General features: G+C 60.2%; 2 protein-coding genes across 2 annotated transcripts; both read right to left on the reverse strand.

Moving 5' to 3' along the window:
- Nucleotides 1-4,011: 4,011 nt before the first annotated feature.
- Nucleotides 4,012-13,906, reverse strand: LOC119101317 (zinc finger protein 845). Its single transcript, XM_037224606.1, has 9 exons — nucleotides 13,574-13,906; nucleotides 12,523-12,786; nucleotides 11,867-12,215; nucleotides 11,009-11,396; nucleotides 10,364-10,494; nucleotides 9,944-10,017; nucleotides 9,096-9,207; nucleotides 7,747-7,828; nucleotides 4,012-4,452 (listed from the first exon to the last, which is right to left on the reverse strand). Exons 1-9 carry the CDS (start codon nucleotides 13,781-13,783, stop codon nucleotides 4,239-4,241), a joined length of 1,824 nt encoding a protein of 607 aa, XP_037080501.1. The 5' UTR covers nucleotides 13,784-13,906; the 3' UTR covers nucleotides 4,012-4,238.
- LOC119100375 (uncharacterized) lies at nucleotides 13,809-16,164 on the reverse strand. The gene is made up of 4 exons (XM_037223474.1): nucleotides 16,088-16,164; nucleotides 14,152-14,551; nucleotides 13,995-14,005; nucleotides 13,809-13,855 (listed from the first exon to the last, which is right to left on the reverse strand). Exons 2-4 carry the CDS (start codon nucleotides 14,535-14,537, stop codon nucleotides 13,809-13,811), a joined length of 444 nt encoding a protein of 147 aa, XP_037079369.1. The 5' UTR covers nucleotides 14,538-14,551; nucleotides 16,088-16,164.
- Nucleotides 16,165-16,293: the final 129 nt, after the last annotated feature.

Consider the following 16,293-nt stretch of genomic DNA (forward strand, 5'->3'; position numbering starts at 1 on the left):
ATATTTTCCACCCAGCATTGACCTCGTTGCCCGTACGTGAGATCAGCGTTTATTTCAGTGGTGCTTAAAATAAGACCGTAGTGGTTGACCTTCGTGTGGCTGTCAAAAGCTCACGGGAACGCTGAAGATAAAATATAGAAGTAAAGAGCGGGAGCGTTCGTCACTGGACTCGCTTTGGTCAGCAGCACTTCAGGAGGGTCAGCATTTCATCGCACATTGCAAAACTAAGTCCAGATTCAAATCTTATGGACCCAATGATGATTGTCAAACACTGCGCTGGCGGATCGAAAAAGGTTCGATTTGCGAGATGTTAAATGTCGTGTCATGAAAAGCATGCGGGAAGCATAGCTGCGATGGTATGGTTGTTATGAGGATGAAAAATTGATTTGGGCTCCCTAGATTAGAGGGCAAAAGTTAATGTAGTTGTATTATATGGCTCGTTGGCAAAATTAATGGGTTCGCATGAAACAACTTCTTTTCACACAGATACGACCCTATTTTACAGAGCATATCAACATTGTATAGATTGCTGGCTGTGATACCTGTATCATGCAATGCCAATGATGAAATGACAAATGTCATGTATCGCGTGCTAAAAATGTCTTTCAGGTTTATATGTTTTTTAGGTGGACTTTGTCACACGTCACAACAATCTTTATTGAATTAAACTCCACTCCACTCGTGCGTTATCTCCTAGTGAATTTCCTGTTTTGTGGAACGCGTCGTACATAGTCGTCTTCTTCTCTTGCATGCTTTCTCCGCCTCTGATCGTCAGCCAAGCAAAGCATGAGATCGGCGTTCGAGTCGCCAGAGCCCCTCAAACCACCGCCGAATGCAATATCACAGGGCGGCTCGGCGCGTCCGAATCAATCGGTTCAGAAGCCTCCGAGACCCGGTGAGCGCCTTTGTGGCCCGAGTGGCCCCAATATCTGCCCCCGAGCCCGACCCGGCCCCCGCCCCGCCTAGCCCAGCTCCCGGGACCGTCCGCCGCCAGGGACGCGGCAGGCACCGCGCCGCCGGTCGGACGGAGCGTCGGCACTCGCGCCGGCGCCGCTGCCGACGACGGCGGCCTGCGCCTGGATCCGGTCCGACGCCGGCCCGGTCCCGCCGGCGACCGAGCGCGGGAGGGTCCGCGGCACCGACACCGGCGCGGCGCTTCAAATTAATTCGGCGTTTGGCAATCAGCGCTGCAAGTCCCCATCCGCCGAGACGTCGGCCTAATGTCACGCAATTAAAGTGCCGTGTTAAATCTAGCAACTGGAAAACATTAGCGCGCAGGGGAAGTCATGCCAGAGATGCATGGCTGGCTTCACTCATTGTCTCGGGGGGCGACGCGATGCAAATGGGGGCTAAATGTCACGCGCTGGGCGGCCATTTTTCCCACCGCTGACGGCTGTGTGGTCCGGAGAACAAAGGGCTGGATGGAGGGCGGAAGAACATCATTGTGGCTAAATGCGCCGTAAATGGCGCGACCGCTGTGTCGGTGGTGTTAGCAGAGCGCCGCCTTGCCATGCCTCCAGAGCTCAGAGGACGACGGGTGACCAGCCGTCGTCGACACCGGCGTTCGTCGACGCGGTGGCTGGACTGCAGGTAACCGGGTCTGACGCCGTGAAAGGCGACGCCGGGGCGCGGGGAGGCCGCGACAGAACAGTCCTGCCCTGTCCTGACAGGCCATGCGCCGCCGGCCGACAGAACCGGGGACAGTTCTGCGCCGCCGGCCGGCAGAACCGGTGACAGTCCTGCGTCGCCGGCCGCCAGAGCCGGTGACAGTCCTGGCGTCAGCACGGCCAAAAGTGCCGCCGCGACTGCCAATCGGCAGCCAACAGCTCAGCTCAGTGGCGTGAACACCGCCGGCAAAGGTGGAAAGGCGGCCTTCCGCCACGCCGCGCAACGCGGCTGACGCTCCGGTCGTGGCGCAGCTGCGTCTCATGGACAGCCGCCGCGCCCACCTGCAGGTCGCGTCCAACATTAACTTCACGGACACCAAAAAGCGCGCGCAATGTTGCCGCGCAGACTCTCAGCGCCGTCCCGCTCGGCGCGGTCCTCGGGCCGTTACCGTGGTCCGCGCCGGCCGGAGCTGCCCGCCGCTCCGGCGTGAACCGACATGAGTTACCGCGCCCGACGACTGCTGCCGCCCAAGTTGGCTGAACCGGCCGTTGTTGATAAAATCGGCCCAACTTCTGCCGGCGCGCCACCAATTGGCGCCGCCGGCCGTTTTCCTAAGCAGACGCCTGGGGCCATTTTCCGAGCGGCGGCCTCCAATCCATCAGATAGCAGAAATGAGTTATATCCAATTCAATTACACGGCCTCTCTGGTGTTTTTCATCGCCCGCGCGGCCAACTTTTCACGCAGTAAAACGGAAATAAGCTCAAGAATCAAATCAATTTAGATAATGGGCAACGCCGTCCAGATGTCACCTCTAAATCCCGCAGAAAGAGGCGGCTCGCGCCCGGCCAGATAAGGCTGCAGCAGCCGTTCGACCGAAGGCTCAGAGAACATGGCGACGGGCGGGCGTGTTTATTATCAAAGCGTGGAACCCCACGACAGGAACTTCGTGCAGATATAAATACATTTCACTGGATTTGAGAGGGCAATCCCCAAACATACAAACAAATACAACAGACGGCGCATAATACATTAAAACTTTGCTTTCAGCGAATGGGGCGTCGCTATTGGAAACTGCTGGTCGCACAAATACGACGACCGTCCCGCGGTGCGGGCAGGCTGGGAGCAAAGCAGCCGAGAAAACTAAGATCGGTACAGATCCGGCCCGTCACCGAACACCCCAGCGCGCTTCAAGGCGAGTCGACAGTGCGTAGACGCCGGAGGGCCGTCCCCCGCGGCTCGCTGGAGCGTTATCGGGGAAACGTGCCTCGATTTGCAGATGGTGGACGCGTAACCCTGTTCTCTAAACCAGTTTTGGAAACAGTCCTCTCTCTCTCTCTCTCGGCTCTAGAGATAGAGAGAGAGAGAGAGAGCGATAGAGAGAGCGAGAGAGAGAGAGCGAGAGAGAGAGAGAGAGAGAGAGCGAGCAGCGAGCTAGAGAGAGAGAGAGAGCGCGCGAGAGAGAGAGAGATATAGAGAGAGAGAGTAGAGCGATATCTAGCGAGAGTATAGTCGAGCCGAGAGAGCTAGTAGAGAAGAGATCTAGGAGGAGAGAGGAGAGGAGAGCGATAGAGAGATAGATCTCTCCCTCTGCTCTATCTCGTCTCTATCGCTCGCTCGATCTCATGTCTCTCCCTATCTCTCTATTCTCTCCTCTCTCTCTACCCTCTCTCTCTCCTCTCTCTCTCTCTCGCGGGCTCTCACCAAAACATCTCAGATTTCCAGTCCGATGAGTATCCCGGCTTCAATGACCGGCAAGTCGAACGCTATACACAAAACAGTCCTGACCTGGCGCCACAGTCCGCGGATAAAATCCACCGTCCCAACCTCTACTGGCAAGCTGGCAGGCACCCGCCCCGTTACCACCTGCGGCACTGGACGCCGGGCCGCGGCTGACCGGGGTGCCGCAGGGCACGCGCAGGGGGCACCCGAACACCATCACAGCACACTGGAAGGTCACCAGAGAGCGCACGCACGGCCGGCCACACGGAAGGCGAGAGAAGGGACGACGCGGGAGCACACCCGCCCCGGCGGCACGTGGGGCGCCGCCGCATCATATTGCTACTTGGCAGGTCACCGGTCCGCACAAGACGCGCAACTCACGCAGGAATAGCTGCCTAAAACGGCATGGGTGATCAACAGCGAGTAAAGATTGCTGAACGACGGCAAAAGCCCAAAAAGCCCAGCTGCTGCACACACCCATCGCTTGCAGGAGCACGTAAATACAGCACGCGCGGAGGACGACAGCAGCGGTCGCCCTGTGTCAGGTTCCGCCGGCCAGCCGAAGTCAGACACCATGTACAAGCCGCCGCCGGCGCCCGCAGGTCCACGGTCACAGCCCCCGCTCGCGGCAGCCGCCCTGCGGCCGCGACCGCCGCCGCCGGCCGCGGCCGCACGTCCACCACACAGCGGTCCCCTCGGCCGCGCTCCGACTCCAGACACGGCCTCGTCCCGAGCCGCTCTCTCCCGACGCTGCTCGTCCCGTCCTCGCGGTACACGCGCATGGCCTCACACGCCGCCGGCCGGGTCGTCTCGGCCCCCGGCGCCGGACGGGTGATGTGCGTGGCGTCGCCCGTGGTGCTCGCCTCTGCCGCAGACGCTGCGTGGCGGCCCGCCTCTCGCGGCGGCCGGCTCACTGCGACTCCAGCTCGTCCATCACCCAGGCGTACTGCTGCGGCTCGGGCGGCGGCGGCGGCGGCGGTGGGGGTGGAGGCGGCGGCGGGGGTGGTGGTGCCTGAACCGGCGGCGGTGGCGGCGGGCCAGCCACCTCCATCCGTTTGGCGCACTGCTGCTCGTGCGTCTGCAGTTTGTCGCGCCGCTCGAAGCCGGTCTGGCAGACCGAGCACCTGTCGGCAACGGCCGTGGTCAGACTGGGTCAGAGCCGGGCGGCAGGGGTCACAGCAGGTCAGGACCGGGGCAGCCGGGGTCAGAGCACGTCGGAGCGGGCCGTCGACGTCAAACCGCGTCAAGGCCAGGCGGCCTGGGTCACAGCAGGTCAGGACCGGGGCGGCCGGGGTCAGAGCACGTCGGAGCGGACCGTCGGCGTCAGACCGCGTCAAGGCCAGGCGGCCTGGGTCACAACAGGTCAGAGCCGGGGCGGCCGGGGTCAGAGCAGGACATGGATGAAATCCATGGACATCACACGCAACATGCAACAGCGGTTTTGTTCGTTGGCCTCGCCTTCTTCACATATTCCCATATTCAATCCCACCGTTAAACTTCTTCCCGACACCAGGTCATGGCGAAGTAGGCTTCGTTTGTTTTACTCAGGAATTTCGGCCGCGCTGTACCGATTTTGCCGAAGGTACGCTTACTCTCATCCTACATGTGCCGTCCCAATGCGGACCACCGTACATTGGCTTCGATTACCCTTGTGTAGCTTGCTAAATAAACAGAAAACACATCAGGTGACGAACGTGCGTGCAGTTCAATGCGTGTAGCTCGCATGATAGAGTTAAACATTTATCGGACATTGTAGCATGCTACTGAACATAGCCCAATGCCTCCCCCCCCCCCCCCCTCTGCCTTAAAACAGCACAGTGGTGCAACAAGTGATGTTAAGTGTGGGGAATATGGAAGATACAAAAGGGACACTAAAGCCTTGGCGTAAGATTCTGAGGGGGCTTCAAGTTTCCAACAACAACTCGCCCTATCTCTGAAGTGGGGAAAATCCCTGCTGATGGATGAGTTTTGAAGGTGGGAGAAGCGGCGATGCCCAAACATTCCCGACCAGAACAGCTCTGGAACGCAACAGCGAACTAGAATGTGGATAACACCCAGCCAAGATGCGTAATAACACCGACAGTGGTGGTGCTCCTAAAAAATGTTCAATTTGTACTTCCCATGAGCATGGGCTACTTCACACAAAATCTAATGACATGTAACACATTGCATGCATGCATGCACGCACGCACGCACGCACGCACGCACGCATCGGTTCTGAGTAATTCTAGCTGACCAGCAGGCACTCCATCAGCGTTATCTCTTCTTTGAAACACAGGCCGGCTATTTAGGGAACATGATAAGAGCGCACAAATTACTGACATTTCGACGAAAGATCACATCAAGCATGATCTTTAGTGAGACAAACGGCCTGAACTTCTGAGCAAGCCACGCGATGAAGGGAATATGACCGATCAGGTCGGTGACATTTGAAATATCTGAGCCATTTATAATGTTGGGTTAAATGATAGCATGATGCCAAGACATGACCGATCATGTCAGCCACACTGGAAACGTTAACGGTACTTTTATAGCAGGTATTTTATCTGCCGTACGCTCTGTCGCATTCTTCATCCGGACACACTGTCCCATGCTCTAGCGTGCCACTTTAAGCAATCTATAGAATACAATCGAGTGTCCATTTATCGCTCAGGGTACGGCCCAACACGATACCAGTTTACGGAGCCCGGAAAACTGCTGACAAACCGCTGTAGTGATCAATTACGACATCGCTTAAGAACTCTTTGACCCTCTAATTAAAAGTTAAAAACCTTTCAGAGCAAACAAACACCAGGCTAACATATCACAAACTCCACTCATACACGAGATTGCGTGCTTAGATTTCCGAGCTACGGAGCACTTCCCCGAAAACTTATTTCCTCGCAAAACATGCAAATTGGGCACGAATATATAATCAGCGATTTTCACCAATGAACCGTATCTCCGAACGCCCCGGGACATTCATCAGGCCACAAACGCGAAATTCCCCATTGGCGGCGCTCAAACGGACCAGTTTCGGGCGCCGGCGGCCGGCGCTCGCCGCGCCAAATGCTGGTGGCGCGCCGGCGGCGGCCGAACCGTTTCGGCTCGTTTATTTCGCCTTTCAGCGCGGCAATTAATCGGCCGGCGCCGGTGAGCGGCCGCCCGCGACCCGTCGGCCGGACATCGGTCAGCGGAGCCGATAAGCCGGCCGGTCCATGAGCGGCCCACTCGGCCGCGCCGGCGGCACCACCGCGCCGGCCGGCTCCCCGGCGCCGGCGCCGGCGCTGATCACGACCGCCGGCCGGCTTAAAAAGCGGCGCCCTCCCGCCGTACTTTACCAACTCATTAGAAGGGGAAATTATCGGAGCGCGGGCGGGTGGTCGACCGGTCGTACAACGATAAATCGCCCACGTAATCGGACGGACGGCGCGCCGCGTCTGAGCGCCGTCGGGAGGGCGTCGCCGCGGGATCCGTGACGCACCGAAGCCATGCATACTCCGGGGAGCCACACACAAGTCGGGAACCGCACGTCCCACACAAGTGACCAAACACACACGTGAATGTGTACACGGGCGCGGGGTTTCGCTGTGATTGCGTTGGGCGGACGGAGGGATCAGGCTATTGTCTTCAACTTGCGCGTCACCTCATACGCCGGGTGGTCAACAACAGCTGCGGCGAACAAAACTGACATGGACAAATTACCTCGCCGCAAAAACTCCATTATAGTTGCTATTTGAACAAAGGGTCACCAGGTGGCTGTTTCTTTACCGCATGTATTAACTCCCACATCCCACAGTGCCTCAGACGTGCGCCACGGGCGCAGGCCCGAACACGCCTCGGTCAGTGCAGTTGGCTCCGCGATACGGTAATTTTTGCATTGCCCCTATACTACGAACAGAAGTTGTATACCACATTTGTATAACAGATACGGAACAGGTTCGTGTGTCCACAACCTCGATGTTGTATAACTCTCCAAGACGTGTCCGCAGGTACAGGAACAGCAGGTGTGTGACCGAGCATCCAGGCACCATTCCACGTGTAAGTGGCTCTCGGGGGCCTCATTCATTCACTACACGCCTCTCCCTTGTGAAAATTTATCTCAACATTCACCTGAGGCATTCGTCTGAAAGAACACCGCAATTGTTCCGGGGTCCGCGGTCAAGTCAGCTGGCCCGGCGCCGTGAGCTGATCTCGGGAGCGGCCAACGGCACCGGCGCCCGACAGCCAGCCCGGCGCCGACGCCCGACAGCCAGCCCCGGCGCCGGCGCCCGACAGCCAGCCCCGGCACCGGTGCCCGACAGTCAGCCCCGGTGCCCGACAGCCAGTCCTGGGGCCGGTGCCCGACAGCCAGTTCCCGGGCCGGTGCCCCACAGCCAGCTCCGGGGCCGGTGTCCGACAGCCAGCCTCAGCGCCGGCCCGCCGCCCCGAGCACCCACCTGAAGCGACGCTCGCCGGTGTGCAGGCGTAGGTGGCAGTCGAAGTTGTACTTGTAGGCGAAGTCCTTGCCGCAGTACTCGCCTGGCAACGGAGCGGCGCGCGTTAGACAGGGACACGTGTCTGGCCCCGACAAGGACACGCGGACATTCGGAACGTCAGGCGCGCGCCGACACACGCACCACCACCCGCCATGACTGGCCGTGCAGCCGACAGATAAACACTGCTCGCTGATGGGAGCGGAACGCTCCGGACCGCTGACGCATGGTCGGTGTAATGACCAAGCGTGCACAGTAACGAGTGGGGAGGCTCTCAACCGACACACGGTGGTCTGCGTCGCGACAGTGCGACACGTGCTAAAGGGGCGGAGGGAGCAAGCAGTTTCTTCTGCACGAGCAGCGTATCACTCAGGCATTGCTCCCAGGGCTTTCAGCCGGAGCCGGGCGGCGACGCGTCGCACTGAGGCAGACATGGCTCGGCGGGAGACTCGGACCTCGCCGGCAGTGGGCTCCGGCCGGCGCCGCCCGCGGCGAGTCCGGCACGGCGCGGGCCGGCCGCTGCCGACGCACGTCAGCGCGTCGCGCCGCAGCCCGCCGGACGCCGCTCACGAGCGCGGGAGGTCCGATCGGCATCGATCGGCGCGCCGCCGGCGGTCATTAAGCCGCGGGCGGCACTCGACGGACGCGGCGGGCTGCCCCGGCCCGACAAAAACGGCGGCCGTCGCGCCCGATCACGTGGCGTTCGACACGCCCAAACACCGGCGGCCGACGCTGGCGGCGCGGGAGCCGCGGCGCCGCCTGCCAGCGGACTGGGACGGGCCACCGCCGTCGTAACGTGCCCAGCTCGGACGGGCACGGAGGGGTGGCGAGGTTTGGCGCCAGCCGCTGGTTCCACAGGCCCCCAAGTGGGATAGGGACAAGCACGAGTATCTAGTTTGGAAAATGCATTCGAACTGCCCCGGTCTTCCGCGCACGCCCCCCGTTGGAAGACACGGCCAATTTTACCCTTTGTGTGTGCTCCTCACAGCAGGCGAGATAGAGACACCACAGGCACTAAGCTGAACAATGGCAGCAATCCCCGCCGTCGCCTTCAGCAAATGCCGCCCGCGACATTGATGGCAGACCTCAGCTGTGTCCATTCCCGACACAACGCGACCCGTGCCGCTCGCGGGCTACGGCCGAAGCTGGACGCTGCCGCCCCCTGTCCCGACAGCCGGCCCGGCGCGGCCAGCCCGCCGCCCGGCTCGGCCAGCCCCTCGCGGGCTACAGCCGGAGCTGGACGCTGTCGCCCCCTGTCCCGACAGCCGGCCCGGCGCGGCCAGCCCGCCGCCCGGCTCGGCGGCCGTACTCACACTTGAAGGGCTTCTCGCCGGTGTGCTTGCGCTGGTGGATGCGCAGCTTGGCCGCGCTGCGCAGCGCGATGCCGCACTGGCCGCAGGCGAACGGCCGCTCGCCGGTGTGGATCTGGGCGGAGGTGCGGTGTCAGCACTCGGGCATCGACGGCGGGGGACCGGCACGCACGCACGCACGCACGCACGTACGCACGCACGCACGCACGCACACACGCACGCCCAACCACGGCAGGACATAAGCGAGATGGCGGTACCGCGACACCGACAGCCAACACCGATGCCGTGCCGGCAACGCTGCGGCGGTCACTGCATCGACAACGACGGGGTCGAGCAGGAGCCAAACAGTGTGGCCTGCAGTGAGCAGACTGGAAATTGGTACCAGTGCGGGCACATGCATGTGCATGTGGGTTTGCACATGCATGCGGCACATGCATGTGCAAACCCACTCTCCAAACATCCGCCCGGGCCGGTCTCAGTGACAAATTTTTGGAAAATACTGCCCTCGCGATCAGCATACAACGATCACCGTCAGCAGACTCGAGGAGCATCATCGCTCACACCAGGTGAACATGCATGGATCACATCCGGCAAACAGCACCGCCAGCCGGCAATCGGTTGACGCCCCGAGGGACGACCATGTCCTCGGCACGTCCACCGCGCCACAATCCGCCAGAAGCGCCGAGCGGCAGTCTGTGGCACGCGCCACCTGGTGCGGACGGCAAGCCCGTACACCAGGGCCTCACGCTGGCGTGGTCTCCACCGCGACGGTGGGGACGCGCCGTCCACAGCGCCGCGCAGATGGCGCTGCGGTCGCCGACGGGCCGGACCCTGGGCCCAGCGGCACTGACCTGCCGGTGGAACTTGAGACCGTTCGCCTCCCTGAAGCGCTTCCCGCAGTACTCGCACACGTGCTTCATATCCCCTGCCGCAGGGAGGTCACAGGTCAGACGCCCGGAAGTGGGGCGCAGCGCGAGGTCACAGGATCTACCCCGAGCTGACAGCCCAGCCCAGGTGACCAGCACGGAAACTAGCCGCCGCAGCTCCGCGAATACACGCAAACGTCGCCGCATTGGCACTGACGACGGAAGGACCGCGCAACCACGGTCATGGGTGTACAGGCTCCGCGCGAAAACACTGCAGCTAACCGGAGCAGCGACTGCGCACACCGCAGCTGGCGCCGCCGCGCGGCGTCCGTCTGTGTGACCCTGCGCCGCCCGGCACCCCGGTAGCGGTCGACTCCGCGACCCGGCGGCGCCGACGCCACTGACCGTTGTGGTAGCGCATGTGCCGATTCAGCTCGCACTTCTGGTTGAACTCCTTGTCACACAGCGTGCACTTGAACTGGCGCACGCCCGTGTGCAGGGCCAGGTGAGTGTTGAGGTATTTGCGCAGCTTGAACCTGCGGGGCAGAGCAAGGCTGGTGTCACGCGGGCTATGACGCGAGGTTCATGGTTTGAGGATGCCAATTGAACAGCAAAAATACTTAGCATTGACGGTGACAATACTTGATAGCCCAAAGTACGTATTTGGCGTTCTAATCCAAGCTAAATTTGCAGTAGTTAGTCACATGTTTAACTATGAAGACTGGCTTCAGACTGAGCAGCTAATTGGTAACGGCCGGGTCCCAAGGTAACGAACACCCAGCTCCTCAAGCATCCAAGCAAATACTGCCGGACCAGGTAGTATCGCCAGCCCTGCACTGCTGTATCTACTGGGAAGCCCACCGGCACTGGTGGAGCGCACGAGTCACTGATATGGAAGAGCGACCTCAACACGAGTCCACAGCTCTAGCCAAGGGCCGAGCCGCACTCAGTAATTTACCTACACAACCCCTGCAGGGATTCTCCGCTCGGAGAGAGCGTGCTCACGTGGGGGAAGTAGCCGGCAGCGGGTGGAGCGCCGCCGGCACTCACCGGCGTCCGCAGACGGAGCACTTGTGCGCATGCACGTCCGAGTGCAGCACCATGTGGTTCTTGAGGTTGGTGAGCGACGTGAGCTCCTTGCCGCAGATGGGACAGCCCGTGTCGGGCGTCTCGGGGGGCGCGTCCTTGCGCGGCCGGCCGCGGCGGCCCAGCCGGTGACTGCGCACCGCCGCCACGATCGCCTCCTCGCCGCTGGGGTCGCGCGCCGCCGCCTCCGCCGCCGACGTGTGCTCGTGCGCCGCCAGCTGCGCCGGGTTGAACGTGCGGAACTCGCACAGCTCGCACGCCAGCTCGCGCAGCGTCGAGTGGAACAGCGCGTGCAGCTTGAAGTGGTCGAGCCGGAGGTAGCGGCAGCCGCAGAGCAGGCAGGCCACCTCACCTGCCACCGAGGGTACGCCGAGCACGTTATGAGGTTGGAAACCGCTTGCGCGAGAAATACACGAGCTCTAGGCGATGATGCAACAGTCCTTTTCGTGTCGGATGACTTAACCCTCCGGCACGCATTTTCTGGTCAGGGGGCCAGCCTTCTGTCTAGGTCTCCTATCCTCCAGCTTTATCGGCAGAAACCCGTCCCCAGCCCAAACCTGGCCCGAGCAAACTCATCCTCGGCAAACTCGTCCCCAGTTAACCCGTCCCCAGCTAAAGCGACAGTGCATCGAAGCAGACCATTCGATCAGACCGCCAGCTGCTTCACATTAGTGAGCGGTCTCATCTGTCCCTCTCAACAACCGACAACCGACAACCGACAACCGACAACCAACAACCGACAAACGACAAACGACAACCCACAACGTGCCCGCCGCTCTGCCTGGCACGGCCGCGCCGGTGGCGCCTCGCAGCGGGCCTCACCGGAGCCGTGCGACTCGGTGAGGTGGCGCTCCATGGCGTCGTGGTCGGCGCAGTCCTGGCGACAGGCCAGGCACGAGCGCCGGTACCGGCCGGGGAAGAGGCGCAGCGCGCCGGCCAGGTCGAACCGGCGGCCGCACGGGCACGTCACCACGCGGTCTTTCTCGTTGTCGCGCAGCGTGTGCGACTGCGAGCAGTCCGGGCAGCAGAACTGGATGGCGAAGTCGCCGACGTCGACGGTGGCCGGGTCGGTGGCGGCCGGCGGCGGCGGCGGCGAGCCGCGCGCGCCGTGCAGGTACAGCTGACGGTGCAGCATCAGGTCGGCCCGCTTGACGAACTGCTCGCCACACGGCTGAGGGCGGACGGCGGCGCACGGTCGGCGGGTGGCGATTACGGCGTCAGAGGGCACAGGAGCGTCTCAACTCGGGGCCGGTTCGCACGGCTATAACAACCCCCATAACAACTCTGCGTTGCTGGTTTGCGCTAAGTTGGAATTCCAGACATCTGCATTCTGATCATCAGTTATTAAGGTTGCAGTAAATGAGTGAGACAAATTTCCCGTCTACAAAACGTATTAGCATACCACAAGACCAACGACCAGACTGCAAGGTTTCCACCGCACAGAGACGTTGCAACAAAACCGGCCCCACGCTGCTGACCTCGCAGCGGAACTTCTTGATGAAGTGGTGGTGCTGGTTCATGTGTCGCTTGAGCGAGTCCTCGTAGGTGAAGCGCTTCTGGCAGACCTCGCACTGGTGAGCCTTCTCGCCGTCGTGCACGGCGGCGATGTGCGCCCGCAGTGCCTCCCGGTCAAACGTGTAGAACGGACACTGCGAGCACACCAGGTTCTTCGACTTCTCAATCTTCTTGTCGCTGACGGCGGCGGACTTGGCGCGCCGCAGCCCCGGCGACTTGGTGGATGCCTGCCGGCGGAGGCGTCCAGTTCGGCCGACGGAAAACGACACGGCGCTGCCCCATGGCCGTGATTGTGACGATCTGCCTGGCGATTCGCTCGTGAACAACACGATCTGATAGCGTACCTACGCCCATCAACATGTATGTGAAAATCTGGACGAATTCCCGATTCAGACAGGTCACACACGCTCCAAACACGTATGCGCCTGCTTGTGTCACATTTATAGGCACAGATGGATCACAGAAAACAAGAATGCATGTCTACGTTTTCGCAGTAAGGCCCTGCATCATTGGTGCAACCGCGGCGTGTACAGGCGCACCGGTCGGTTCAAAAGTCGTCCAGCGGGGTGTGCACGAGGTACATATTAATTCAAGCGAGCCGAAATTTTGACTCTCTGTAGTCTGCACGCACAGTTGGCTGGCTAATTTGTTGCTTTTGACACCAAACCCTGAAACATGACCAGCCCGGCCGATTCCCTAAGCCCGAGGCGTCTAGATGCTGCGCTGACCACCGCCCAGCTCGATACCCGTTGGCCGATCTTGACTAAGGGTGAAAGGAAGTGACCGGCCGTGAACCCCGAGCCGAGGATGCCATAGCATGAGAAGAAAGAAAACTATCCCCGGCACCAAGCGGCCAAATATTGATATTGGAGCACTGAGCGCATGTGCCCGCTGGTCGTGCCAGGGCGTGGCCAACGCCTTGGCACGGCCAGCGGGTGCGGATGTCGAGCCAAGGCGTGGCCACATCCTGGCTCGCCCCTCCCCTCCCACCAGCGCGGCGCCGCCCGCCCCTACCGCGCTCCTGGTCTTCCGGCGTCGGTTGGGCCGGTACTCGTCGTCGGCCGGGTCGGCGGCCGGCTGCGTCGGGTCGGCCGCCTCGGTCGGCAGCGGGCGGCGGGCGGCGGCGCGGCGCGTGCTGCGCCGGCGCCGCTCGGCCGGCACCGCCGCGTCCTCTGCGCTCGAACACCACCACGCGCGGAACTGGCTGCGCACGCTGTTCTTCATGGCAGCCACGCGCTGCTCCAGGTCGTCAATGGTGACCAGCAAGTCGTGGCAGTTGAGGCAGACGAGCTGGAGCTGCGCCAGCGCGCCTTCCTCCAGCTGCTCGCCCAGCACGCCGCCGACGAATGTCAGGTAGGCGGCGCCGCTGGCCGGCAGCGGCTCGGCACCGCGCAGCGGCCGCCAGCCGCGGCCCTCGGCCGCAACGCCGCAACACCAGACACGTCTCTGAGAGGTCGCGGGCGGCTGCAGTGACCGGCGGCGGCGGTGACGACGGCGTGGGCGTGGCGACGGCCGGCACCGGGCCTCCCAGGCCGGACTCTTTGCAGCCGGCGGCCGACGCTGGCGCCTGCGCCGGATCCGCCGGCTCCGGCGCTGGCCCCGGCTCCGGTTCCGTCCCCAGCTGGAGCTGTGTCTGCGCCCGCGGCTCCTGCTCCGGCGGCCGCTTCTGCGACGGCGGCGGCAGCGGCTTGGCCGTCTCGTCCGCCTTGCGCAGGTAGCCCATGAGGATGGAGCAGTTGAGCGCGGCGGACGGCGCCAGCTGCAGCGGCAGCGCGTCGCTGTCCAGGTACGCCACGTCGGCCAGCTCCAGCTCCTGGCGCTTCACGCCCAGCGGCGGGCTGGCCAGCAGGAAGCCGTGCAGCTGGGCAGGGCTGAGCGCCTTCAGGCCGTCGGCGGCGCAGTCGAGCGCCGGCTCTAGCGGGCCCGGCTCGGCGTCAGCCGTCAGCCGTGACGAGCACGGCCCGCCTGTGTCCTCCATGCTACTGCACCCTGCTGCGACAGCCACACCAAGTCAGCACAGGCTCCACGGACGACACCGCATGCTGCGTTAATGGGAATTTCCTCCTACTGTTTGTGCATGCTGGAAGCAATCATGGCTGAGGTTCAGTTGATGGCGACTCTCACCATGAACAACAACCATGCAGGGCTTAAAATCCCCTTGTTATGGTAAGCGGTACAAAGGAGGGCATGTTGGGCATGTTGGGCGAGGGCACTGAATCTTCCGATAATTTGAGACTGTTTGGTTACGGGACCAGGAGCCTGGCAAGGCAGGGACCTACAGGCCTGGTGGCCTTTTTTTGCAGCAGCCATGGATCAGTGGTGTCATGGCACATCACTCTCAGTTTGATGCTGATCTACTGGCTTCAAGGTTGAATTCCTCCCTTAAGATTGAGCTCATTTACTATAAGCACCTGTGTCTATATCTTTGAAATCACATGGCACAATAATCTATAAGCCACACAAACTCCCAAATTATTATTAAAGTAATGAAACCTTTTCTAGCAAGGTCATTTACATGGCACCTTTGATCCTGGACAGGTGGAATGTAGGTTAAGTCTATATGCATAAGCTTGCCAGTAATTGGCAAACTTTTAATTATTTTTTTTTTGAATGTATAAGCCAAAGCTTTCCAAATAGCAGTGTTTTGCCCAAATAATGAAGCTTGCTGTTTTCTTGATGTAGGATTAAGGCAGCCTAAAGCATCTTGCTGCCATCCATTATCCCGCATATTTTACATGACACGCACATGAACACATAGACAATAAGCTGTACTACAAGCTAGTATACTGAACTGTTGGAACTTATGGTCAAACCATAGTGTTAGACATGAATACTGGCTGTATGTTTGCTGATAGTCGGGATTTGTCTGACACAAACTGATGGATGCAGGCTCTGCAGTGCTTAAACATTGCAGCATTGCCTAGTGTCATGACAAGCTTTTGGTGACAGTAAAACTGATTCAGCTCATTTCTTATTGCTTTCAATGGGCATCCTCTTCAAACTAGAGAAATTGTAGCATGTTGTTTATGCTAGGCTGAGATTGGCCAAGGTCACAGGACCACTGAAACAAAACATCCAATAAACTCATCTCACTGCACATGATGGTTCACTGCCCACTGTTCCAAGCTCAACAAGACTTTATCTTATCAGGCCAGCCTTTGATACAGCATGATTGCTGCTTAATGCACACTAGAAGGCATACATTGTGGAGTGTGATGCAGTCTTACGCAATGCTTGCCCATCCCTGACAAGTAGCTGATCCCTTTAAATTCCCAGAGAACCATACGCTACTAGCAAAGTGCTGTTGCTGCTAATCCCTAAATGTTTCAAGTATCCTTAAGATCAAGGTGAACAACAGTGGAGACGGATATGAGCTGCGTATCAAACAGCCGGGTGTGCTCCATCCGCACAGTGACAACCGTCATGGAGAGCTGATCTCTCAGATGTACTTTGCGGCAGTATCAGGATAGGAAAACGTCAAAAAGCAGTCGTCGACAAACTTTCAACATTCTCGCGTGTAATACTTACCAAAACTAGCCAACTACAGCCTCGTACCGCTCAACACTACCCCAGTCGCGATGGCTTCCGACAAAGCACGATTCCAATGCGGCAGTGGAAAACTTGAAATGTTTGTTATGATGTGCCTTAAACTATATGGCGCACAGCGCAACACATCGCCTCATTTTCTGACGTCATGCGTGTTGTTTTTTATGAGGTGCTGTCATCTATATAGC

This window comes from Pollicipes pollicipes, unplaced genomic scaffold, assembly GCF_011947565.3.
Source record: "Pollicipes pollicipes isolate AB1234 unplaced genomic scaffold, Ppol_2.1 Scaffold_4881;HRSCAF=5763_pilon_pilon_pilon, whole genome shotgun sequence".
In the NCBI taxonomy this organism is placed as follows: Eukaryota; Metazoa; Arthropoda; class Thecostraca; order Pollicipedomorpha; family Pollicipedidae; genus Pollicipes; species Pollicipes pollicipes.

Excerpts from the sequence above, each read along its gene's own strand:
- LOC119101317 (XM_037224606.1), bottom strand. The coding sequence starts at position 13,783 with ATGAAGAACAGCGTGCGCAGCCAGTTCCGCGCGTGGTGGTGTTCGAGC. Across the intron at positions 10,495-11,008 it reads TGCTCCGTCTGCGGACGCCG|GTTCAAGCTGCGCAAATACC; the intron begins GTGAGTGCCGGC and ends TCTGCCCCGCAG. Across the intron at positions 4,453-7,746 it reads ACCGGCGAGCGTCGCTTCAG|GTGCTCGGTCTGCCAGACCG; the intron begins GTGGGTGCTCGG and ends CGTTGCCGACAG.
- LOC119100375 (XM_037223474.1), bottom strand. The coding sequence starts at position 14,537 with ATGGAGGACACAGGCGGGCCGTGCTCGTCACGGCTGACGGCTGACGCC.